This window comes from Callorhinus ursinus, unplaced genomic scaffold (genome assembly GCF_003265705.2).
Source record: "Callorhinus ursinus isolate GAN/ISIS: 27379988/994484 unplaced genomic scaffold, GSC_fseal_2.0 scaffold19, whole genome shotgun sequence".
Taxonomy (NCBI): domain Eukaryota; kingdom Metazoa; phylum Chordata; class Mammalia; order Carnivora; family Otariidae; genus Callorhinus; species Callorhinus ursinus.
This window is the reverse complement of record NW_027397081.1, coordinates 11,274,383-11,285,401: the sequence shown is the minus strand read 5'-3', so window position 1 is coordinate 11,285,401 and position 11,019 is coordinate 11,274,383. Positions and strand designations below refer to the sequence as shown.

The window sequence follows — 11,019 nt, the reverse complement described above, 5'->3', positions numbered from 1 at the left end:
ATGCTCGCGAGGAGAGCGCCGGGGAGAGGCGGCTCCTGGGTCGGCCGCGGCTCTACCTATGGCCGCTCGTTTAGGCGGTGGCGGCGCTCGAGACGGCCTCCACTGATCTGTGGAGCCGCGAAGGGCCCACCTTGGCCGAGGGACGTAACAAACACTGCGGGCAGTGTTTGAAGATGGCGCTGAACAACGTGTCCCTGTCCGCCGGCGATCAAAGGACCAGGGTGGCCTACCGCGCGTCCCAGGGCGACCTCAGCCCGTCGGCCTTAGCGCTGGCGATGGTCTCCGGAGACAGCTTCCTCGTTGCCAGGCCCGAGGCTATACTTTCAGGACCCACTCCTCGTCAGGCCCTGCGGCCGAGCGTTCGTACCGAGAGCGGTCGGACGAGTGCGGGCGGCCGGGGCCCGACCCGCTTTGTAAAGGGAAGGGAACCTGGTGGACAGAGCCGGGGCAGCCATACCAGATTCTCACCGTATCCGACCCCCGGGCTTAAATTGGATCTCCTGGGGAGCCTGCTGCAACAGCGGCTGATTGCCATTGGAAGTGTTATCGCAGCGCACCTCTCGGCTTAATACCCTCCTCTGCCCCTCGACTCGCTTGTAAACAAGGCCTCCCTAAAATCCTTCCTTGGTGCCTTGGCAGTCTTATTTTCAGAGGGATGTATTTTCGTTTTAATATAAAAACACGCAGGAGTCAGGTTAATACGGCTTAGTACGGAGGAAGATTCTCACCGCTGAATTCCGGTTTGGGGCGGCCAGAGTGATTAAATCAGGAAGGAGGTAGACGAGATTTTCTTCTTAGTCACAAAGCTGAACCACCCTTCCCAGAGGTCTGCAGTCATTTTTCACCCCTGGTGCACTCCATCCCAGCAATGGACCCAAATTTCTCTGCTTTCCACAAACCTTCTCTCCCACCCTGGCAGATTCTCCTACCTTGAGACTTGTGATTGGAAACGGCCTACGCCTCTACCCCAGACTATTGCCATTACGTTTACTTCTGCTGCTGAAAAGGAAATGCTTCTTTTTACTCCCCTGGCTTACTCTTCCGTAGGGCCTGAGGCTTATCCAGTCCTCTTGCCTTTAACCCTTTTCCATCTCCCTCCACTTTTTCTTCAGGAATATCTGCAAACTCCAGTCTCGGTCATAACCAAAAACAAAAGCAAACCTAAACTTTGCTGCTTTTTCACATTATTAAGCTAGTTTCACTTCTTTTTCTGCCAAAGGCTCCAAATGAGTTTTTACATTTCTATTTGTCATTTTATTATTAGCATTCAATCCCAGTTTCCTTAATCTGAGTCTGTTGTCCCGAAACAGAATGGTGGATAATTTAGGCTTACAGTCTCCTGTTAGGAAGCGGTTCATCAATTCACTGTAGCATCTTCCCCAAATGTTCTTGTTTATTTTTATTCATTCACCATTCAACAGTATTTGAAGATCTTCCCAGTGGTGAGCACTGTGGATAAACTACAGTCAAGGAATGTATTCTAGATAGGGAGGCTAATAAATCAATAGGTAATCACCACACTGGACAGTTCATTAGGTGCAGTGATAACAATAGCATTGGTTGCAGTGGCTCTCCATGACACTGTACTATCCTGGTTCTACCTGGCTGATCACTCCTTATTTTCTGATATTTTTATTCTCTTAACCATATATTTCCTAAGGTTTAAAGGGTGGTATGGGGAGAAAATTAGTGGGGTTTTTTAAGTGCCAACTCTGTAAGCAGGTAGACTAGCTTTTTCCCAGTGCACTCTTACGTATAATTATGATCAGGTAAAGCAAAATTACCACATACCACACAGTACTGAATTGTTAGAACCACATCTGAAGAAGAATGTTGGTAAATCCCAAGAGCTTCCATAAGAGAGTGATTAATATGGTGAGAGATCTGGAAACCAGGTCATAGAAAAAAATGGTTGAAAGGATAATAACAGCTATGTTTTATTGAGTGCTATGTGTAAGGCAATGTTGTAGAGGCTTTTATTCATTATTTATTCAGATATTTATTGAGAACTTATTCTGTGCCTGATATGACCTGTATTAGGCATTTAGAATAAAGTGAACAAGTTCAATAACGTCTCTGCTTTGGTGGAGCTTTATATATGTCATTTAATTCTCACAATGGCCCATAAGAGAGATATCATACTTCATTTTATTGCCCAGAAACCAAGGCACAAAGAGATGAAGTAAACTTTCCAAGGTCATCCAGCTAGTCAGCAATAGAGCCTTGCAGCTCTGCCATCCAGTTCCCTCATTTGAACCATGCCATACAAAAAGTTATTTGAGTAACTATTTTCTCAGGTCTCCCAAAGACAGCATATATCTAATACTCTTCTAACCTAAAAGATTCATTGATGATATACGATGGGTGCCTTAGACTGGGCATTACAAAAACCTGTAATTGAGAAAGGAATCCCAAATCTATTTGTTAACGAGTTTTAGACTGGGAAGAATAATAAAATTAAGGCTAAAGGTAAGAAGTGTTTTCATAAAACTTAGAGATGCCTAATAGTGAAAAATAACACCTCACAAGGTAAGTTCAGCCAAAAACTTCAGAGAGAGGCTGAATACTATCAACTATGAAATAGGATTATGTCTTCTTAGATCTTCCCCCATTTAACCTATAATTCTGTACTTTGAAAAATAAACTTGTTAAAATGAGAAGTGGAGAACCGAATGAGAAGAGGAAAACGAGGTATAATACACAGGATGACCATTTTACTGTACAAACCAGGACACGAGAGTGGGAGAGGGTGCTATCAACTATGCTGAGGCAACAGGCGTGAATAGAGGCTGTTCCAGGCCAGCTAACCCTAGGAGTAGGAGAAAAGCTGCGATTTGCAAATGAAGAAACAAGGTTCTGGCATAAAAGTGCACATGAGAAAAGGAAGAACCCAAGGGGAGTGATTTCATTTCTGTTTGTTTAGGTGTGAGATCATCAGGAGTAGGGCTTTGATTGAATAATAGTGTATATGTGCCAGAGGAAAAAAAAGAAAAAAAATGTGTGGTTTATTGTGCTTTGTTTGACAGGAGGAGACCCTTGTTCACATAAATGTTCCATCATTTTAAATCTGAGCCAATGAATATCTAAATTCTCCTTAGCATCTGTGCTAGTGTCCAAGTTACAGTGAGTCGCAAAGACCGTATCATGGAAGCAAGAACCAATGTAAACCTCTGTCAATGAAATTACCTTGAAGTAGAGACAAAGTTTTCCCAAGAACAGTCCATGTCATTAAAAATGTTAGTGTACAAAACAAATATTTAACATCAGTGGTGAAGTATAGCATGTTGGCATTCGAAAATAGATGCATTTTCTAAGAGTAACAAAAAAAACAGTCCAAAAAATCAATACTTAACGTTAGTTTAAAAAAAATTGTAAATTCCTGTTTGTTTTTTATTGTCTCGTATTTATCATATCATAGTAACTGACTAGCATGTGTTGAAAGTGGAATCCTATTAGAATATTTACTTTCTCTATTCATCAGCACTAAAGCTCTTAGAAAGAATGCCCACTAGGGATATAGGAAAAAGAGGCCAGGAGACTTTCCCTCAGTATCTGGATTTCATGATAAGCCTTACCTCTAAAGTGGGGTACCTTGGAAGAAAAGGAAAGGAGGGAGGAAAGTCCTACAGGAAGGATGAGTAAGTTAACTTTTGATGGTCAGAGGCTTGGCTGTCTTGCGAGCAAAATTGGTTGTCTTTCATTCCTTCAGTGAATCCAGATCCTGTTAAGGTACAGCTTAGAAATAGACTTCTTTGTCGAAAGACGAGATCAATACATTTGACAAGTGGTACGTGTTTTATCACCTTGTTAGGGAGTCATGGTGTATAATAATATGTTAAATGTTCTGATAATTCCTTTAGAAAAAGAAAGCTGTTTAACTTCATTTTCACCAGGGTTTCACAAATTTATTTGTCCATAAGTTTAAAATTTTTGCATACTACCTCTCTTCCAAATGAGCCTCAGTTCTACAGAAACATAATTCTATATGCTGCCTTACTTGAGAAGTTTCATTGGCTCCCCATGTCAGGTATTAGAAATGGACTTTTATATAATTAGCAGAATTGCTAAGTTTCCAGAATGTTATTATAAGTCAGGCATATTGGTTGGTTTCCTCACTCGTGGTTTGATAAGATTCAATCTTTATTCCACATGATGACTGTTACCCATCATTGTCCTTGGTGAGTGGGTGGGAGGAGGGAGGCAAACACGCAGCTGCAGATTCCCCAGCCACTGAGGATACAGACTGGTATTGTCACTAAGGGAAGGTATTAGGAACATCCCCTGATGAAACTTACTTCTTAAGCATGCTAATAATGTAATATTTTTTTAAAATGTAATGATTTACTTGGCTGTTAGCTTCACTGGAATATCTGAAGACAGCCCTTCTTCAAAATACACTTCTAAATGAGAAGAAAATACTGCCTTCAGCTTCCCAAAGACCTGAGAGTAACTGAAGCAATGCCACTCTTAAAAATTGCAGACTCCACAAACTGACTTTTAAGACTTTACAAAATCTGACCAGGCTACATTGCCAGCCTTCTTTCTCATAATGTGCCCACGTGGCTGCTGTTCTTTCCTGCCGCTGTGCCTATGCCTATTCTAGTCCCCTTAACGAAGTCGTTTGTACTTCTTGTTTTCTGCCAGTTAAACTTCTATCCATCCAGATTGGTCCAGTTTCTTTACATTACAAAGGACACACCCATTTTAACAAAGGTTAAGCAAAAAATGGACCAGACTGACGCCGAGAGCTGGAAACATGCAGAGAATATGGGATGTTCTGTCCATTAAGCAACTATTTATCCTCTAAGAGCACCTTGGTTTTTCTTTTCTGTGGAGCCGCCTCCCTCATCCTCCATTCATGTATCTGGGGAGAAGCTTAACACCTACCTCCAGGTTTAGAGTTATAATCCATGTCTTACCTCTTCTACTACCTTGAAGCTCCCTGAGAGCAGACAACATGTCTAAATTTATTTTTAGGGGCGCCTGGGTGGCTCAGTCGTTAAGCATCTGCCTTTGGCTCAGGTCATGATCCTGGAGTCCCGGGCTTGGGCTCCCTGCTCAACGGGGAGTCTGCTTCTCCTTCTCCCTCTGCTCCTCCCCTGCTTGTGTGCTCTCTCTCTCTCTCTCTCTCCCCACCTCTCTCATTCACCCCCTCAAATAAAATCTTTTTTAAAAAAATTATTTTTAGGGCACCTGGGTGGCTCAGTTGGTTAAGTGACTGCCTTCGGCTCAGGTCATGATCCTGGAGTCCCGGGATCGAGTCCCGCGTGGGGCTCCCTGCTTAGCAGGGCGTCTGCTTCTCCCTCTGACCCTTCCCCTTCTTGTGCTCTCTCTCTCTCTCTCATTCTCTCTCTCTCAAATAAACAAATAAAATCTTTAAAAAAAATTATTTTTATGTTTACTTGTACCTATTACCCAAAGAGTAGATATTTAATGAATGCCTGTTACATGAATGAATGAACTTCACGTAGGCTATCTCTTCTTGGAATCAAAATCCAAAAGTGGAGCATTCCGGGAAGGCAAGGGCAGAAATTGAAGGCCCTTTAATCTAAAATTATCCAGTTATCTGGGCAGATAAGAGTAATATGGTAAGACAAAATAAGTTTTGTTTAAAGGTTTTACTTCAATTTAGAATCAATCTGCCTCTGGGAACATAACCTGAAGATAAATCCTAATCCAAGATGTGGACAAATATTTATGCACATAAATATTTAATGCACTTTAAGATGCCCCTATTTATAATTTTTTAAAATGTGGCAAAGCTTCTATGTCCAAAATAGATGATGAGGAAAGAAAAAGGAAAGAGTGCTTAGTGTATACCAGGTTGCCACGAACCACTTTCCCAAGGATTATTTTATTTAATCCTTACAATCATTATATGACAGGAGGTGGCAAAATTTTTCTGTCAAGACCCAGGTAGTAAATATCTTAGACTTTGCAGACTAAGGGGCAAAACTGAGGCTATTATGTAGGCATTTATGTAACGAGAGAAAACAAATTTCCACAAAATTTGTATTGATGAATTTCAAAATCTAATAGTTTATACATTTTTTGGTGATGCCTATACTATCAAGGCAAAGATAGAACTCTTTTTGGCGGGGGTGGGGGAGACATTTCATTCTACTCAACTTAAAAGTTCGTGCTCCCTATCATCAAAGTCAATAGCAAATGCTCATTTGTTAATGCTGATTTTTAGTAAGATTTTATATATTTTATCTTTGAAAATGTCTTTGACATATTCTTTTCATAGGTACTGCCAAATCCTGATATCGGCCCATGAGTATATGGTTTTAATTGAGCATATTCATTGCTTGGAAGGCATTTATGGAATTCTGTTAAATTTTTCTCCTGATATTTACCTTTTAGTATGTCATTATGTTGCAGATTAATTGCTTCCAATTGAAGGTGGAAGCTCCGCAATTGCACAGTTGAATGGATTTTGAAATATGGAAATTTTTTTGCACTCACATCCGGGTCCAAAAGACACTGTTGGAGCTGTAGTTTGAACTCAGAAAATATGTCTACTACAAATTTGTGTGGGTATGGAGATCCTGCTTCTTAACTTTTCAACAGCACAGGAAGTGCATAAAACAGCTTGAGATTGCTTGTGATTCAAACAATGCTAGCTGTGGAGATTACCACAGTATAAATTTGGTGTGTAAGTGCTGTTTTGCCTTACAGCTTTAGACTTAATTCATTGGGAAACATTATCAAGCCTGCAGCAAAAGCTAATTTCCAAAGCCATTCACAGTTCAGCAACAGTGGTTGTGGGTAGTTCTTCCAACCACTTAACGACTGAGCCACCCAGGCGCCCCTCTTCCAACCACTTAAAAATGTACATGGGGCACCTGGGTGGCTCAGTTGGTTAAGCATCCAACTCATGATCTCAGGGTCCTGAGATTGAGCCTTGCATCCAGCTCCATGCTCAGCTGGGAGTCTGCTTGAGATTCTCTCTCTCTCCCTCTCCCTCTACCTCTCCCCACCCCCATCACACTCTCTCTCTCTCTCTCTCTCTCTCTCTCTCTCTCTCAAATAAATAAATAAATAAATAAATCATTTCTAAAAATGTACAAACTGTTCTTAGCTGGAGGGCTATGTAAAAATTGGCAAAGGGCTGGATTTGATCTGTGTGCCTCAGTTTGCAGAGAATTTTATTATCTGCCCAAGGGCACAAAACTATTTAGTGGTGGAATGGGGATTCAAATATGATCAGGCAGCCTGTGTCAGAGCCCATTCACTTGGTAACTACGCTCTACTACTTATCATGCTAGGGTAGCCAATGGGCAGCCTGTGGCCAAATCCAGCATGGAGTTTGCTTTGGCTAACAGTTGAGGGTTTTTTTTTTTTCTTAAAAAGATGTATTATACAATATTTAATATGTACAAAACAGAAGAAGTAAAATGCAACCAATACCCATGTACTTACCATCCAACTTAAGTAAAATATTGCCCCACACTTAAAATCCCTTCTGTTTACCTTGCTTTGATAACCCTGTGTTCATACCATTTCCTGAGTAATCACTGTCCTGAATTTGGTATTTTGCATTCCCTCCTTTATTTTCAAAAACAACTTTTACTATACATGTACCCCTAGTGTATCTCTAAGTGGAACATAGAATTGTTTTACCTGCTTTAAAACAAGATAAATGGGGGCACCTGGGTGGCTCAGACGGTTAAGCGTCTGCCTTTGGCTCAGGTCATGATCCCAGGGTCCTGGGATCGAGTCCCGCATCGGGCTCCCTGCTCCTTGGGAGCCTGCTTCTCCCTCTGCCTCTCTCTCTCTCTTCTCTCATGAATAAATAAATAAAATCTTAAAATAAAATAAAATAAAATAAAATAAAATAAAACAAGATAAATGGTATTATACTAAACATGTTCTGTGGCTTATTTTCTCCACTTGATTTTGCTGGCACGTTTAAAAATAAAACTGGGACACCTGGGTGGCTCAGTCGGTTCAGCGTCTGACTCTTGATTTCAGCTTAGGTCATGATCTCCGGGTCCAGGGACGGAGCCCTACATTGTCGGGCTCCCTGCTCAGCATGGAGTCTGCTTGTCCCTCCCCCTCTGCTCCTCCCCCTGCTCACACACTCTCTCTCTCCCTCCCTCTCTCTCTCAAAATAAAATCTTTAAAAAATTTTTTAAAATAACAATAAAATTAGATTTGGATGCCTTTGGGTGGGATCTACATTTTCAGTTACCATCAGCCCTTATATCTTACACCAACCATTTCACGTATTTAATTACCCACCAGGCCTCTGAAGCCATTTGAGTTTGTGATACCCGATTTAAGAAGACATCTCATGTAGCCATTAGGTTAGAAAGTTTTAATAACAGATGAATTTATTTGTCTTATATTGTGTTATAATGACATTTATGTTCTATCTGGCAAAAATGATATAAAATTGTATATATTATATGCTCTAACCTATATGAACAAAATATGCATAGAAAAGATTCAGTAATTTTGCCAAAATGTTATTCTTGGGTGGTGACATTTTGTGTGATTTGTAATATGTGCTTATTATGTTTTCCTGAATTTACAAAATAATTGTTCATTTTCATAAAAAAATTTTAATTTAAATCATCTGTAAAATAGTTTAATAATGCCATTATTTTTTCTCTTTATTCTTTAATCATATTAACTTCAATTAGGTTATGTTGATTTTTTTAAAGATTGTATTTATTTCCTTATTTGAGAGAGAGAGAGAGAATGCGCGTGTGAGTGCATGCGTGAGCTTGAGCAGAGGGAGGAGCAGAGGGGGAAGAATCTCAAGCAAACTCCATATCAAGCATGGAGCCCTATGTGAAGTTTGATCTCATGACCCTGAGATCATGACTTGAGCGCAAACCAACAGTCCAGTGCTTAACCGACTGAGCCACCCAGGTGCCCCAGTTATGTTGATATTTTTAACTACTTAGCATAGCTCAATCAATTCTTACATTGTCCTTTTAGTAGATCATTTCACAATAATCATGGATGATATATAAGGGTGATAGTCAGGCACAAGGTATAGTCTAGATTAAAGAACAAATATATTAGCTCTGCGGAGTCATTTGTCTTAAACCCTATCAAAGGAAGATCGCATTAATAGAAGGGATAACTTACGTGGTATTTCTAAAAAAGCAGTCCAATAGGTAAGAATTTTCTCCTGTTGAAGGAAGAGTGTGCCCCAATGTGAGAACAACAACATGTAATCTATAGAGATGGATATGCAGCCAGATAAAACTGATAAGGGAGATCCATCAACTTTCCTTGCTCTGGCTCCAAGCTGACCAAGCAAACACCTATCTAGCTTGTCATAAGGGAAAGAGTACACCATCAGCTCACCTGAGCATTCCAAGCCCCATAATTATTGGCATCCGGTTTTATGTGTCAGCTTCTTTTGAGTTTGGTTAGCATGAAAAGAGTCCCAGAGAATCTGCTTACATTGGGAGGCCCTTACAAAAAGCTCCTTGGCATACGAAGCCTGAAGATTAGATCCTGGAACAAAGTATCCATATCAACGTACTGCTATTCTAGAAAATCTTATCTAGACAGTCCCTTGGTTTAGCATCTCTTAGGTCACATTCCCTTCACATTCCCTGAGCTTCACAGGTGCAATGATAATACGTTAATTCCATTTCAGTTTTTTCAACTTATTGACAAAGCCTCTATGGCCAAAGTGAAGAGTTGGCTATCACGGTTGCCAATTTAAGTATTTTCCAATAGACTCCTAACTTTCTCTCCATTAACTGGTAAATGAACCCACAATACACAGGTATTTTTTTTTTTGGCCTGGATTATCTGGTTATATTGGACAGTATTTTACATAGAAATTCTTTTCATAGTCTACTTCATTTTAGGCAAAGCAAAAGATATTGCCACCCCATAGAGAATTTCAAGATTGTTGTGGAGGCATTCTGTAGAACTTGCCAAATTAGGACATACTGGCAATTTTGAAAATAATCCAATATGTTGATGTGGAAAGACTGTGCATATAAATTCTTTAATTATCTCTCCTTTTGGCTAAATTTTAGTTCTGTGATATGAGAGTGGGTCTGCATTTTGCACTGTTGCCATAATATTGGATGGCAGTTCCACTTGGCTCCTTTCTCGGCCTGAGTTCAGAGCAATATGGCAGTTCTGTGATGTGGACACAGTTTCTATGCTAAAGCCATCCATTTTAATAAAGTGAAGGTCTAGCCCATTGAGCCTAGTTGAATACAGCTATTGCACTGATCTCTTCTGATGCTACAGCCGTTGAGTTCATTTCCTTAATCACATTTTCCATACGGGTGAAAGCATGAAGCTGCTTGGTATCTTCCAGAGTGCATGCATTCTAATTTCAGAATTTAATCAAATGGAACTGGCTTCCTGACAGAGTAAACAGAGCAAAATACTGTATCCAGACCAGCTGCCAAGCTAGCAGCCTGAATTTATTTTTCCTTGCTTTGCTAAATGCATCTTGAATTTTTGAAAACATAGTCCAGGTTCAGGAAATTTAGCATTTTTGAACCAAGACCAGTCAGCTCTAATGTTCTTCCATAAATACATCCATTAAATTTCAAAAGTCAGGTAGCTGAGTTAATCTTTTCTCACATGTCTGTGGCCAGAGAAGAAAACATATCCCTCCTTTATGCTGAACGCAGGGACTGTGTACATAGCCCTTCCATCTGGGCTAATCTAATAATAGGGAATGCCTGTAAATATCTATACATGTTTTTTTTTTTATTACTACCTCTCTACTTCTTATTTGATTCTTGTAACGTACCTCCTATCTGAAATCTTTCCAGGTATTTTCAATGCCACTTTTTACATATCATTCCATATATAAATATCAAAGCTTTATTTATACTACAGACTCAATATAGCAACCAGGACACAGAGAGAAATAAGAGTCAGCTGGGTAGACTACTATTGCTCAAGCCATTTGCCTTGTGAAAGAGGGCTTGAGGAGGCACAGAATATATTACCAATTCCTTTGTTACTGCTAATGCAAATTTATCCATCTGCGAAACAGACTCTTTTGTAGTATGTGTG

At 40.2% G+C, this 11,019-nt stretch overlaps 1 protein-coding gene across 1 annotated transcript; it reads left to right on the top strand.

Moving 5' to 3' along the window:
* The first annotated feature begins 2 nt into the window (after positions 1-2).
* Positions 3-2,015, top strand: CUNH11orf71 (chromosome unknown C11orf71 homolog). Its single transcript, XM_073903779.1, has one exon. The coding sequence runs from the start codon at positions 174-176 to the stop codon at positions 567-569; it is 396 nt and encodes a 131-aa protein (XP_073759880.1). The 5' UTR covers positions 3-173; the 3' UTR covers positions 570-2,015.
* Positions 2,016-11,019: the final 9,004 nt, after the last annotated feature.